This window comes from Trichoplusia ni, chromosome 13 (assembly GCF_003590095.1).
Source record: "Trichoplusia ni isolate ovarian cell line Hi5 chromosome 13, tn1, whole genome shotgun sequence".
Taxonomy (NCBI): Eukaryota; Metazoa; Arthropoda; class Insecta; order Lepidoptera; family Noctuidae; genus Trichoplusia; species Trichoplusia ni.
The window spans coordinates 1,055,456-1,072,236 of record NC_039490.1 but is presented as its reverse complement, the minus strand read 5'-3'; the positions used below and the strand labels follow the sequence as shown (position 1 = coordinate 1,072,236).

The 16,781-nt window shown below is 35.7% G+C and overlaps 1 protein-coding gene across 4 annotated transcripts in view; it reads right to left on the bottom strand.

Annotated features, from left to right (window-relative positions):
* Positions 1–16,781, bottom strand: part of LOC113500125 — a 164,773-nt gene that overhangs the window by 108,803 nt on the left and 39,189 nt on the right. For all 4 annotated transcript variants that reach the window (XM_026880804.1, XM_026880803.1, XM_026880806.1 and 1 more), the window contains one exon: positions 2,486–2,869. In XM_026880804.1, coding sequence (XP_026736605.1) covers positions 2,486–2,829 — 344 coding nt within the window. In that variant the 5' untranslated portion in view covers positions 2,830–2,869. The remainder of the gene's footprint in view (positions 1–2,485; positions 2,870–16,781) is intronic.

The window sequence follows — 16,781 nt, the reverse complement described above, 5'->3', positions numbered from 1 at the left end:
TTTGATTACAGACCGACTGAAAGACAGATAGACAATGGGACAGAGAAATAAAAGCTTGTAAAAAGTTTCGTTTAAAATTATCCTAATAAGTTAAACAATTTCGCAAGTTCATTTAATTCAATACATTATTTTCTATTTTACTTGTTACATAGTAGGTGCATCTGCTTGAAAAACTACTTTTAAATCTGAGTAAAATCTCAGCCCGAGGAAGTAGACCGTAAATCTTTAGAATAAGGAGGAGAATTCCAACAGATTGATTTCGGGGTAAGCACTTAGCTTACAGCGGTTTTCAAATTGGCCTCTCGTATCTTGGACTAAAAGCTTTCACACGAAGACTTCCACGGAAAAAGATTTTTTGTTCGTATTCATATAATTTGAAGTAACATTTCTAATTATGAATGTGTTGTATAATTGTTAAAGTCACGTACCCAAAAGTTTAAAATTACGTTAATAGGATAGAATAGGGATACTAAGGTTCCGCCGTCTGTCAGTCTGTACCTATGTCTTTCTGTCACCAGGATGTATCTTGAAACCGTAATAACTAGACAGTTAAAATGTTCACAGATGATAATATTTTAATCGTTGCTACCACAACAAAAAATATATATACCGAGGATTTCAACGGTTTGTACGGTTCTAAATGTGATGGATGCCCCATTTTTCTTTCTTCGTTTTTTTGGACGTAACTTACAATATTAGGACTCGCACTTGACTGGTATTAACAGAAGGTAGTAACGGTCACATGGCAAAGGTTTCAAAGTGTCGCTAGCTCTGAGGTCCCGGGTTCGATCCCCGGTCGGGTCAATGTAAAAAATCACATTTCTACATCGTCTCGGGTCTAGGTGTTTGTGGTACCTTCGTTGTATCTGAATTCTATAACACAAGTGCTTTAGCAACTTACTTTGGGTTCAGAACAATGTATGTGATGTTGTCCGCATTTATTTATTTATTTATCAATACCTGCTAACGAATTTGTCCATTGGAAAAATAGATTAAGGCCATGTATTGCTTCCACCAATATTTAAGATATTGAATTATTTATGTTACATTCTTTGTTTTAGAAGAACTTCATACACAACTCCAGGTAATCAGAGTTCAGTAAGTATTCAAACTGGGAACCACTAACATGCGCTCAGTTCATTAGAACTTCTTAGGGACGGATGGAAATCCCCGAATGAAGAACAAGTTAGAGTGCTGAGTTGCAGGAATATCCTGAAACAGGTACAGCAGAAGGGCAATATGGAAATTATAGGTAAATTTTGGATAGGCATAATATCGAAAGGAGAATTTTTTTTGCAAATCTATTTAAGCTATTTTGTTTTATTAGAATTTTTTTCAGAATATACCCACAAAATGTGTGGATAATAACAGTGTATTTATTTATCGCTTCTTTAATGTTTTTTTTTTTTGGTCAGGCGAGGGATCATTATGGTCACAAAACTCGCGAGAGAAAGCGAGTAGTGTCAGACTCTTACTGACTAAACTTGAACCAGCTTGTAACGTCTCCCGCGTTCCAAAACATCGCATATATCTTTGTTTAGTACTACATCTTAAATAAATAACGACTAAATATACATAGTTTACTATAATTTAATAAGTAATTATCAAAATCATTTAAAATTGTTTCTTTTTTTAACTTTACTCAATACTCAATTCTTTATTAACCTCTGAGATACCACCTGCACAGTACAACATCATAATGAGCCTTCTACATCGTCTGACATACACATAATTTGAGTAAGTTGAACGGTTGCACTCTACCAATAATTGGATCTCTTGTTCAGTTTGAATTGCTCAGTTCTCAAGAACAGCCTGCAGACTCCATTCAAATGTATTATGGATGTACGTAAAAGATACCCAGCTATATATTAATAGAGGTAAACTTCTGTGGTACCTACTAGTAAGTATGTAGACGACTTGACATTGTACGTTCATTTATAACGAAAAACATTATTATGTATGTAAGTGATCAATAGTTCAATTTAGAAAAATACCTTTTAAAGCTCTACATTTATTTGACGAAATAGGGAATTGGTCCCATAATAAATAGAACATACTATTTAGAAAAACAATTGTATTAATGAACAGTAAAAAGAGACAATTTGTTTAAAATGGAGTTCAGGAAAAAAAGGTAGATAACAAATAAACCTTCAAAACAAAATAAATAAATAAAATTAAAGATGTTCTAAGTTATTCAACTACTCAAACTTCAAGAGCGGTACTTAATCCAAGTACATTAATACTCTAGACAAATATTTAACATTTTTATAGTCCGCAATAAAGTAAGTTTATTCATAAAAACTTTTGCTAGGAATACTGTTTACAAAACTCCGCTTCTAATAATATTACATTTATTCCGCCTCATTTTTATTAACAAGTTATAGGTTTATATTTGTATGCCGCGATTAGGTACTTGGTAGTAAACAGGATAGATTTGTCAACAGTGACTGTTTCAATAGTTATAAAATGCAAAATGGTCACTTACTTGCAATAGTACAGTCTACCATCTCTCCCCGTGTGCACCGTCCAGCCCTCCTTCAGCTCGGCCTGCAGCCTCTCCAGAGCAGCCTCGTCCTCCAGAGCCCCGCGGCCCAGCTTTGGGCTCCCAGTCCCCAGCCGCGGACTGCCATACTTTGGACTGGCGCCCAACTTGGGGCTATTGGCACCCAACTTGGAACTATTCGAGCTTGAAGCTCCATCGCTCAAACTGGGGCTACCCGTCGCTCTCGTACTAAAACTCGGACTTGGGTTCGGTCTGGGACTGGGAGCTAGTTTAGGACTCGCCGTGCCGCTGGGACCAGGCGACGACGACGCCTGCTGCAGCAGCATCGCTTTCACGTCATCGTACCATATTAAAGGTTATGTTCATCTGAAAAGCAAAAAAAAACACATGATTACCACAAATATTCATAAAAATATCAGAGCAAGGTAGGCATTCGAGACATTCAAACAACAACGCTTCAAAAAAGGACACAAATGAAACGCCCTCGTCGGCAAGCTCTCTAAAATGGCAACACCGATTAAAACTGGCCGCAAAAAGTCCACTGGAAATGCCACCCAAATTGCCGCGAAAAAAGAACCCAACCGTTGCCTCGCAAACCGTAATCGCTGAAACGCGACGGACAAAATATGAATGAAAATGGCGTCCATTTTCACGATGGTATTTTGTTTACGCGCGCTTTTTTGCCCACTCGATAAAGTGGGGATTAGGCTATTTCTAAAAGTAGGGTAAGATAACCTTTAGCGGGTTGGCGGCGGTTTGGATAAACGGGCCGGATATAATATCAGCCTGTTGAACCAGGCACTTGGTAACTAAAGATTACTCTTGTGTAACGATTATTTTAAGATACTTTTAAAATTGAACTACAATTTTGATCAGATACCTATTTTAGCGTAACATTTTCGTCGAAAACAAAACATTTCACAAATATTTACATAATTCTTTATTAAAATTTAAACTCTGTTGATCCATACATGTAGGAGCATACATTTTTTATTACGAGCGGATTATGAGCTAGCATGTTTTATCGTTTTAACTCGGAGCGCAAACGTAAACTGTTTCAATAAACTCTCCCGCCAAACCATTGTCTATGCTATGACGGACGGATTAAAGCCGCCATGTTGCAAATTGGCGCCAATATTTGTTTTTATTCAGACGCGTTTATTACTGGCTTTATATTGACTGATTTATTGATAACACGATCATTTACAAACAAAAGTTATAAAACTAGTAGATATGAAAAATAGTTCACATATTAGTACGTAACAAAAAGCCAAACTGTGCGAAAACTAGACTAAACGAAGGTTCCAAATTCAAGTAGGTGATTCCAATTCCTACCTTGCGTATAATCTTATTTTTCTTCTCATCGGTTTAACATTATCCGACGGACGATCCGGCTTATACTAGTCTAAAAAAGTATATTTTTAAAACAGTATCAAACATCCGAAAACCTCAAGAAAAACCTACCAATGTAAATCAAATCTTGATTTAATATATCACACTACCTATATTCCTTGTGCCTATATATTATGTTACAGGTCTTGTAACTAGCCAAAGATCTATTACATGTTAACATAATCCCTATCTATCATCTCGGGGTAAGCAGGCGGCGAGGTAATCGCGTGCCTGTCACAGTGATGTGTTTATCACGTTAGCGCTGCGCTTGTAACTCATGTCGCTACCGACAGGTGGAGACACCTGTCCTGTTTCTAGAATAAAGTGTTGTAGACATGTAAATTAAACTTGGATGTAATGTACAAGGTTGTTAGGACGTATTTCAAATCTAAAATGGATTTTGAAATGTTAAAAATCAAATCAGCTTGTTTTCTATACCTTTTCCAATATTTTGTGATGTCTGTACTACAAATAAAAGTACCGCTTCAAATCAAAAACTGCAGCTATTTCAAATGAGGGAATACCTACTGATATGAAAAGCCATGAGTTTTATGAATAGACATGCATATGCCGCGAAATTCATAATAACTACGTTCACGTATATGTCAGATTCATCTTAGTTTTAATATCTATTAATTAACCAACATCAACAAGTACGTTTATTTGGAGTATTAGTTCATTACTAACCTGTATTGCGTTGTTTTAGAGGAGAGAGGCAAAGTTTTATTTATAACTCGATCAATTTAGAACGGGGTGACGAGTGACGACACTGGCCCGCCCCGAGACCTCAATAATTAAGAAATTTAATATTTAACGCCGGAAGACACCTCAATCCTCTTTATAATTTCACCCCAATTCCATTTTAGATTGGAATACATCAAATAATTATTCTTAGAACATTTTAAGGCCAAGTTTCGGGGTGTAATTTTCGTAAAAAATAGTCAATATTTTTTATAGTTTGTTTATTGAGCCATTTGTACGGAACCATCAGTGTCACGAATTCGACTCGGACTTTACAGCGTTTTTCTAAACTGCTTTTGAAACCTCGACATGTAAAATCAACAAATATGTCACGATAGCTTTAAATATCACTGGGCCTTAACAAAAACGTCGTACAACCAGCAAAAATAAAATTAATATGTATGATACTCCATCTTAAAAAAAAAACAACTATCTTTTTCTCCTATCTCCTCCCTCATAAGGCTACAATAAATTACGAGCGCACAGCAGTACATTAGTAAAGAGGCACTATATTACAGTTGCCTCCCACAAGGTGGTATCTCACAGTTATTAACACACTACATACCCCCATGTCTAAATAAAACGCAGTTTTTCGCAGTTCGGTTAAAGTAATCTCGTACTTTATATTCCCTGTGCATTGCTCGTTCATTTTCCTACCAAGTTAATGTCGATTAATCATGATACGTACTTTAATATATTATTAAAATATAATTTTAATACGAAATTGTTTATATCATGACATTTCAGCCAAAAATCACGCGGCAATACCCATCTCTTTAAAAGAAGTGAAAGCGTCCAATGTTAATTTATCAATTATTTTAAAATTTTCTCACTATCACTAATTTAGTCACCTTCAATTTATGTAAAACAATTTACTTAAAGTTTGGCCAGTCTTACTAAGGTGTATCGTTTTGTCTAGGTAACTGGGTTGAGGAGGTCAGATTGCTCCTTGTAAAACACTGATACTTAGTTGCATCCGGTTAGACTGAAAGCCGACCTGACAGTTGGGAAAAGAGATGATGACGAATTCACTTTAAGTTTAAAATTAATACGTATCTATACTCCTCATCTGACAGTCATAAAATCGGTCAAATTTTCGCACAGCCCTATACCCGTATCCGCTGTCTATCGTGGATTCCTATTAGAACATCATAAACACATTAGCGACGGTATCAACATTAACGGAATTAGATGTGATTACGTAACATTTTTCCGGAATGGCATTCAAAATCAAATGTGACCGACTGATCCCTAATTCATCATCGTTTTGCCGATATTGGAAATTGTAACGTACAAATACAGTATGAAAGAGGAGATTGCAATCACTATGTTTGTATGTTTCATTACCTTTTAATTATTTAATTCCCGACGTAAAAAGAAGGCTGTTATGTAAGTTTGTCGTGTCTATCTGTCTGTGGCGTCATATCTTCCTAACGGAATAGGCGATTACGATTTAGTTTGTTTAAAAAATCCAACACTCCGCATTTTTAAATGCCACTCCATTCAAATATTATCAAAATCGGGCCAACCGTACTTATAATTGTAAATTATATTGTCAGCGGGCTTGAAGCTACTCTGAAAATCTTCAGACTGCTAACTTATCGGGTAGTGCCTCAAAATTGAGTTGCAAAAATCCAACCGACAAAGAAAAGTGAGTGTAAAATCGTGGGGAAAAAGCATCTTATCCTCATAATCGCGTTAAGGTAATTCAACAAACTGTTAATAATGGATAGAACAGAAACACGAGTTTATTTTAGAAGTACAGCTTATAGTAACCAAGTAAGTAACAAGGTTAGTATTTCTGTGGACAAGTTCAAATAACGTGCAATACTGAACATTATACAACCTGCCTCTACATTGTATGTAAAGTAAAACGTTACCAAAACATTTCACTATTAGTACCGCTACGAGATGTACAGTATAGATGTAGTGACAGGTGATCACCACACCCCAAGTTGTTATACAAATGGGTTTATATTCATACACAACATTAGGGATAAAATATTGAAGGACTTGGACTTCAAATCTGGATGATTTACATTACATTCCTTTTGTCCCTAACTTATAGTCCAGGGAATATTACTACTAGAAACACTATTATCTGAAAGCCAGCCAGAGGCCCACTAGACATCGCCAAATAGGTTCTGACACCGCTTTGTAGAACACCCATTCGGGAAGAAAAGATTTGTTTTACATTTTCAGACACAGATTCAACAATTGATACACACAGAATGTCATCTATTTTTCTTTACAATGAATTAATCTTATAACACAAATCGCAAATAAAAATATCGCACAACATAATTTGAAAGTGAATTTAAACATTAACAATTTCGCTCCATAATTTTTTTGGCTTTCAGATCAGCTAAGTCATAAGACATATATAAAATCTACTTTTCCAGTTCACTTACTCTAAAAGTAAAGTAAGACAACGGTAACTTGCTCACTGAATTACTTTTTAACACACTAAGAACTAGATGAAATAACGTTTGATGTAATAATTTGTGGACAACTGCGGCATTTTTCTCGAAAACGATTGCACCGGCTTTTTCGACCTTCAACTTACAAGCAAGCTTTGTATAAAATTTGAACTGCTAGTGTTACAATAACATATTATCATTTTATTTTATGTTACTACAGGTAATATATTTCATAAATAATATCGACACACTACACGACATATACTTCAATATTAGCTCTTCAAGTATTCCTACAAAACAAAACGTAATAAAGAACAAGACACAGTAAGTCCTGACCTTCATTCAGAAAATTATGCACAGCGTTAAAAGACGTCCCACAAAGTCACGTCGTTGATCATGATTAGCCTTCAAAATTACGCAAAGGATCAAGCAAGGCGAAACAATCCCAAGACAATACACACACTACCGTGTCAACACAACTTGACACAGTGCCAAGCCAGCTCTCATAAGCGCCGAATAAACGCCAACTAAGCATCTAACTAAGTATCTTGTTGGAAAACAACGATTATGAACACCTAACAATGCCTGTCAGTTACACGGACTGAGAAGGCGCGCGACGAAGACAGACTATTGCAACTCTATCCGTTAGAGCGAGATAAACATAGTTTTGTCTGACAGGTATCCGGTCGTTGACCTGCATTTTAAGTGTAAGAGATTTGAACGCAACCCAGTTAGGATAGTAAAGTTTATTGTTTTAATAAAAAATTACAACAGAGCAGCTTTATAGACTAAACATGATAGTTTATAAAAGATAATAACCTATTTTCCGTGTTTTCTCGCGTAGACAATGGAGCGAGCTATGAAAGTAAATAATAGTGAGGGGAACGTATTGTTTTAGTAACGTAAATATCCATTTAGTTCCGCCCTTAAGTATATTTTTGTCCTGTCTTCGTTTACTTTCCTAATTTTAGTACTCGTTTGTTTAAATATATACGCCAATCATCTAAAATAGCAGTCTAATCAATAAGTATCGTGTTGCCCAGGCTACTGGGTTGAGGAGGTCAGATATTCAGTCGCTCCTTGTTGAACACTGGTACTTAGCTGAATTCGGTGAGACTGGAAGCCGACCCCAACATACTCGTAGTAGGAAAAGGGCTAGGCCGATGATGATGACCTAAAATAGCAGATTTACTAATATTTATACGGCCTTAAACTTCGATTAATTTTGTACATGTCATTGCAAATATCATTGTAATTCCACTTAAAATTAAAACAAAAGCCATCAAAAATTTAATAAGACAAACAAACAAAGTTGTTTTCAAAACCAATAACGTAATACACAACTTGACAGCCCGAAATTCTCAACTCAAATAAGACCGTAATTCAAACTTCGAACGTGACTTCACACCATCGAGGATTGGACGAATGTCATACGTTCGGGCCGGTATTAGCCAATCAGGGACTACAACCTCATTTAGGCGATGGGGGAAATATCGTGCGCGATATACATTGTACCGGGTCACGTAGCTCTGGTATCAAAAGCCATATACCATTGCCAGCAATGTATTACAAGTCACCCCATATTTGCACATTGTCTTTATGTAGGGCCGTAGCGGTCCCTTCGGCCTTTAAAGTTAAAAGTTGAAACAATCTGTAAGGGCGCTAAATGTCAGCTGATTAGGGACCCGATCTAGTTCAGACACAGCTCAGATAATGTGGGAACTGACCTCTGAACTTTTAAATGTCGGCATTACTTTGAGAATAGAAAGCTAATTTTGTTGTATGTTATTTGAGTAAATATAGTTGTTTCAAGCGACTGTTATCTGAATAATTATTGATAAAAACAAAGGTTGTCCAGATAGCAGATTACGTTTTAGGACTGACTAAATAAATGCCAAAATAAACATAATTTAAATAAATACATTTTCATCATCGCGCCGTCGGGTAAAAACCTAGCATGCAAAACCATTAATCATACACTCATTACAATAAATAGTGAAAAGTTTTAGAGTACCGATAACACAAGGCCTGAGGTTTAAAAAGCGTGGTACCTCAAAAACACATTGTAAGTGCTCCTAGAATAAAAAGCAAAGCCTCTGTCTTTGACACGAGCTGTTCGCTTGGCTTACTTCAAACATTCCTGTCAACGCCACTGCCATTAAAGCCGGTAGGTCTAGAAAAAGCTGGCCGACCATATCACCCGCAGACGGCTGGCTGGACGGTCCACGAGATATATGCTTGTGATACAGACTATAGAAATATAGATGGCGTGAAAAATAAACTAGTGAGACAAAAACGGTGAAATATTTCCTTTAAAGAAAGAGTCTTTCCAATTTCAATTTTACAGAAACAAAAAAAAAACACATTTCTGTTGGGTTAAAAAAACTGTGAAAAAGTTTATTATTCATTAGTTACAATAATACAATATTCTTATTTCAGTTTTTTTCATTATTCCACCTCTATTTTTTTCGAGGTCTATGGAAAACACTTGAATTCTAGCCAGATTGTGTGTAACAGGATATTTTGGAACCCGTTTCAACTTTGACGCGCTTTGATTGCGACAGTGTGTTCCCGTGGGACTAACATTTGTACAGCAGGCTTTATTTACAAGAACCTTTGTGACTTGTTTATGGCTGCAGGTTAGATTATTATTGCGAATCAAAAAGTTAAATTTAATGGCTTCCATAAGAAATTCTGTAAAAGTGAAAAAATGTAGGTACCTACGAGTATGCTAAGCATTGATGATTTTATGAAAAATAAGCCAATAGTTCTAAAATTATAAAAAAAAAACAAATTACTTGTGGTGTTTGTGGGTGGGAAGTAAAATTTCCTTCATTTTAGTCAACCGAACCCATTTCAATAAACCATAAAACCATTAGTCAATGGTTAAGCTATATTAAATCAAAACATAAAAGAATGATAAATCAAAAATACAACAAAAGCAGTCACCTTCACATTTAAAAGCAGATAGTCACAAAGGAGTGGTCTAATAAATCAGAAAATAGTCCAAGCTCTAATTAATACAAGCAGTAGCCTTTTAAGGCAATCAGTAGAGGGAGTGCCCACTATATAACTATGTGCCCATATACTGCGCTCATAAAAACATGCCGAATGCCTAGAAACTACGGCATGTTGCCTAAAATACAATATTGGAGACCTACCATTAACCATTACCGCTTAAGTCTTATTATGACAATTGCAGAACTGTGATACAGAACTACACAATGTAGAGCAGAGCGTTTCATTTCCACAATAAGATATTTGACAATACAAAGGTTTCCAATAAAATATGGGATACGTATTTTTTCTTTTATTTCGTAAACAAAAATTGAAAGGGATACAGTGAATTCAAATCTCGTGTGACGTCACTTACCAGTACGCTTTTTACTAGCAAGTGATGTTTTTAGCCCTCACTACCATATTGTAAGTAGTAAGTACTTTTAAATGTTGTGAAAAATTCGTTTTTTTGTATCTGTCGGTCGGAGTAAACAGATTTAGTCAAATATCCAAATTCATGAATATCACTTTTAAGATAACTTTGTAGGTTACGACTTCAAGTTAAGTTTTGTGGGTGTAGAAAAGAGACAGTGCTCCTCAATGTGTAGTGTTGTCACACTTTCTTATTATATTACTTTAGTTTCTTAATTAAATTATGGTGATCATGGTGATATGTCTTCTGATTGCAATAATCGAAATAATGAAGATTTTTGAGCATCCGACAACGTGTCTAATGCTGCATAATTTTCTCATGAAGTATGTATTTATCAGCGCCCATACCTACCTATACGGGTCTGTTAATATCTACTGGCCACAGCTTGGCATCGAACGATCATTTATGAGTAAAAGTAGTTTTGCCTAAGTTTGTATATCAACTATTTGCCCCATTCCAGGTACGTAATCAAATGTTCGGAGTGAATATGTACTTTTTCTACCATTTATTATTTCTGTTCGCTATATCCGAACTTTTTGCATTCGGTTCTGCACATCTACTCCACTCCGTGTTTTTTATTAGTTTTTTTCCAAATTTCCAACCACTTCAATGTTGTAACTGACTTGCAAACACACCGACGCAAATATTGCAATATCGCTTTTGAAACGTCTTCGTACGAATGTCATTTTGACAGCGATGTCGCAAAAATGTCAATGTCACGTTTCCCTGATAATAAATCAGGCACATTAGCTATATCTACAATATTTCGGTACTAAGCCGAACAACATTTAATTTACTAAACTTCCCCGGTGTATGTACCATGTTAAGTTTTCCCAGTTAAACACAGCCGCGGTTAACCTTTACAGTCCGAAACTTGTTCTACATCCTTTAACAACGTTTAACCTTTGAAGTTGAACTGCGTCTGCGTACATCGAGCCTTAATTAGTATGATATTGGAGAGAATATTATTTGCTAATATTTGAGAAGATACGATAAATAATACTGAAGGTGGCTGATAGTTCCAAATGGCAAGAAATAGCGAAAAGAAGGCGTGAAAACATTCATCACAGAAGACTTGCTTAAACGAAAGTAGGTGTGCACTGTGCAGCAATCTACCTACACTGAACAAAACACAAACGCTATGATATATTATCCGTTTCTAAAACTCAAAAACAACAATTACTCGCTTCGAAACATTGTGCGTACACAATGAGTCACCGAGCGTGGGCTAAGGTCAGCCTGATGCTAATGTACCCATCTCAACATAATACCGAGTGACGTAATCGAAGCTTTTTATGAACTCTATAATTATGGACAAAAACAACGCGCTTTTGAGGACGGGTCAGGATGAGACGCTCCCTGATGTAATGGACAAGTTTATCAAATTATGCGATATATTTTACCTAAAAAAGTACGCAGATGTGTCGGATTTTCGCCCACGTTTCCCTAGAGTTTGAAATCACAGCCTAACTTTTAATACCAACTTTGCCTTAGACAAAATTCCAGGGTTATATGGGGATTATAGTGACTGCGGACTACTTGAATTAGATTATACCCAAACGATAATATCTAATATTTTTTCATAGGAAGGAAATACATAGATAACATAATAAATAACGACATTGCTTCAAAATTTGTAGAATTCACCCAACAATTTCATCTTTACTCTTTACCAGAATTCGTAGAGTTCTCGTAAAAGTGAATTACAGTTGAGTATGACTTAACTCCTGCGGTAGAAAGTGACAACAAGGCTTGGAAAGCGGTCAGGCGGGTCCGCGGTAGATCGCAATACTATCTGCCGACCACATCTGGGTACTACCTGTTACGTGTCGTTAAATACGTTGTTCAATTACACGGCAATGTTACTGTGATACAATCGTTTTGAACTAATGTAGGTCAGAATAATGTTAAGCCTCAAATTGCCCTCAAATTGGCGTCAAATGACCGCCATTCCGAATGAAATCATTGTAAAAAGTAGACAGTAAGTATTACGCCATATGAGGAAATGGATTATTCCGTCAAGGAACAAAAAGTATTTGATCGGATAATGGTCAGAGATTTGTGTTACAGAATGTCCTCGATTTATCAAAGAGAATTTTATGTCCGTTTCGGTTTTTTCGATGAAATTCCCTTGTGGCGTATATGAATTTCCGAAATAACGAAACATAGCTATGCTTTAAACAAATCTAGGCCTATTAAATGCTGTCTGTTAGGAAAATAAACATCTCCACGTTTACCACCGTAACTTTACAACCGTTTTATTACGTAAAAGCAGCTCAATAACAGTCCATGAATTCTCCGTAGACCTGATAAGCTTCCATCTTCGCGCCATAATCTGAAATCTCCTAATAAACCCATCATAAACTCTCGTCGGTATAAAATCCTCCGTATTTTGCATGTATGGCGCGGATTGGTTCGCACAGTAATAAACTGGCACTTTACGAGAATATCCCAGTTGTGATGGGCCCTGACCTTTTTACGGCCACTTTCGCACTTGACACTAAGTTTTCATAAGTGATTTTGGGTAAGTTCATATTTTTGGGGTCGACCGAGGGGAAGGTTTCCACAGTCCTATAATAAACTTGTAATGGTTTACATTTCTTTTTATAAGGTTTTTCCATTATTCGTAAGTGGGCAGTCAATAGCGAGCTGGAATAAAGAGGTATAAATCTATTTATATGTTTGAATAAACGACAGATTTGAGTTGAGGATGCAACTAATCACCAATATTGTTCGAAACTTGAAAACGAAATTAGTAAAAAACGACATCAAAATGTACCTAAGGGACCTTTGGAATTTCAATAACATAGCCATCATCATCGACACAAAAGAACACTGGCCAGTACCAACCATAACTCTCTTCCCTAACTATAAATAAGACAAACGTTTCGGCACATAAAAAGAGCAATACCGAAGAAAGGAGTCCACGGAACTGTGCCACGCGCGGGCCACGGGCCACAGCGCTGAATGTGTGGCATCCGCAATATCCCGCCCATTTTATTGTCCCTCACGTCAGGTACCTCGGTCACTCCAACATTTAATGTTCCCCTCAAATACCTCCGCGTCCTACCCCCAAGACGTAGTGTTATTTTAACGAAATAAGGCTAAGATTCTTGTACCGAAAGTTTTGCAAAAGGATTACGATTTAAGCGGATCTTTTTCTGATAAGAAATGGTAGCGGAATACCTAGCTTGGAATATTTACTGGGCTTAAGTTGGGATTAATAGTATAAAAGGAAAAAGGCTAGTATAAATAAAACCGAAGAAATAAGTTCGCAATAACGATTGAAAAACAGTTGTTTGTTTCGGAGAACTATTTTCTCTACAGCATGTCTCTACATATTCTTAGTAATAGCCCAAGAGTATAAGCAAAAATAATTTTAATTATGTGAGAATGAGAGTTTAAAATACGTTACATCGCATTAGAAATAAGTTAGACAAGTGCTTAGACTTGGACTAATCACTTCAGTACATTTGAGGGATTCCATCTGGGATCGACATGTTAAAATGCAATTTGTATACAGACCCTAGTTTTCACATTGAATCCAAGTCTAAAAAAATAATTCATCACTAGTTGTCAAAGGTCGTCCATCAACCGGCCATGGTAATTTCGATGACATCACAAATTATTTTTAGTCCCAAACTTCAAATTAGCTTTGCAAATGTTAGCATGACGTGCGCCAATGTCATTGCAGGCTGTCAAACCGTTAATTACCCGCAGAAATAGATTGGAATTATTTGTTCCATAACTATAGTTGCACGGTTTTTAATCTTACTGGGTTTAGTCACGAAAACCATGGTGACACATGACCAAAAGTTAGCACCACTTATCAAAATTGGATTTTAAAATACTATACGGTCTTATATCGCATGCATGTTTCAACTGTATATTAATCACTTTTTAAAATCAATTCGTGTAGCACAATAGGATTATCATATCAAGTTGTGTTCGTGTAATAGTACCACGAAGCCTTTTAAATACAGCATAGTAGGTCAAAAATCTTTAATGTTCTTAAATACTTACAAATTCGAATCAAGTGGCATGGTGTATGATTACATCAATCTACTGCCATTTCATAGCTGGGCTATTTACGTTCGATAATCAAAATACAATACCTATATTTAATTGGAAATTAAAGAAGTTTTAACTTAAGGGATAACTACAGGCATCGAAGAAATCCTTACAGATCAATTTCCTAGGCAAAACATGTTTTTTTAAGAAGCAGGAAATGAAAACCAGCTTAGCGGTAGCCAATCATGGCGCTGGCGTGTTGAGGAGATGATCCTAATTATACGCAGCGTTTGACCCGACCACTTGAGGCACTTGCCCGGCTTCATCGGCTAACTCATAACATGCAAGTTAAATAGAAACACAACTCCGAGCAACTCTTGAAATGTCTAACACTGGCCTGGAGAGAGACGGCGCAGAATATGGCGGACGGCGACAGAGTCTTACTTGAAGATGAACTGGTATGCCCCCATGGTATGGTGAAGAAAAGATAGGGTTTCTGTTATAATTCAAAAATGATACAGGAAACCGTCAAGCCAATATTTTATTAACTAACTTCAAAAATAAAATGAAGTGCTTCAGTAATTCTGTCATCTGAAATATATCACGATATTAATCATAAATCTAACGAAGATGAATACTACCTAAAAAGTCGTATAAAATATTGTTGTCCTTCTGAGTCCAATATTTACGGCGTACCGACTATTCGAGCAAGACTCGGTTTTACATCAAAATACTGCGATGCTCTGAAGTATTCCCGGCTATGCAAATAACAGCTGTTATTATTAAATTATATTAAACTGACAGAACACTAAATTACTGGGCCGTTACTGCAATATTTTTTCTTCTCTTAGGTAATATGGTTATATCGCATGGCAGTTTGTTAATTTGCCGACTATATTAATGTCATTTACGGTTATAATCCACTTGGACTCTTTACGCGTATTGCTTAACAGTTTTCTTACAAGTAGTTAGTACTAAAGTGTTCGTTTATATTTGTAAATTGAAGAAGGTTTTGTAGTTAATGACTGATGCAAAAATTCTATCCGATTTGCAACAATACTCTCTTCTTGCTACAATGGTCCCTCCCTTTTTTGGACTTAATGCTGACTTTTAAAAGTAGTTATAGACTTTAAGAGGTTTGCTGAAAGTAAAGAAAAATTTTAAAAAATGTTATCAATCCAATATAATAGTGAAGTTTGATACCTGACAATGGTTGAAACCATTTTAAGAAACGTTTATATTAACGTGACTTCAAAATAGCACTCAGAGGAAAGATCAAAATGCTGATCAAATTAAAAGCATAAAAACAATATAAGCATTTAATACTATCAATCCAAGTGAATATATTTTTTGATCGCATATATCTAAATGTATAAACACATTGAAAGTAGTTTTGAATTTAGTTCAACATTCCCAGTGGCACTATTTACTTTTGACTAACACATGGTACACACGATCGACCTTGCCACTGCTGACCTAAAAACTCCTACATTTAAATATAAACATGTAAACATCACTATACGAATATCATGAAATACTTGTACGCAATGTCAGTCATTTTAATAAACATTCGGACAGAATTAGAAGCACACAAAAATGTCGGTGTATTCTTGTGATCATGAATAATTAAAAAAAATGTTCTTTCATTTTGATAGATTTTTATACCATTGATTGTTGTTGATTTTGTTACATTTAAGTTTACGTCTTATACTTTGTGTTGCACTTAGTATTTTCAACTTTTATGAAGTATAGTTATATTTAATCCATCGTTCATGTACCTCATCATGTCACCTGTTTAATGATGGAACGAATCTATACTTAATATATAAAGCTGAAGAGTTTGTTTGAACGCCCTAGTCTCAGGAACTATTGGTCCAAATTGAAAAATTCTTTTTGTGTTGAATAAACCATTCATCGAGGAAGGTTATAGGCTATATATATATATATATACCATCAGGCTGCGACTAAAACGAAGATACAGTGGAAAAACTGTCTCTTTTAGGTAATATGATGGAAACTATATAGCAACTTGATTTTAAATTTTCTGTGTTTAATATGAACGTTAAGTAATGTTTTCGTCCTATAAATAGTATAGCATTTAAGCGCCTTGGTTTTTATGAACTGTAAGCTTTCTATGTTTTTTTTATAAATAAATAAATAAACAAATGAACTAAGTTTAGCAAAAGAAGAAGCCTAAAAATGTTGCTGCCAATGTTTCAAGAAATATTATCCCATTTGTTCGTCGTCTGTAAATTACAAACAGTCTAATTAACCTTTCAACTGA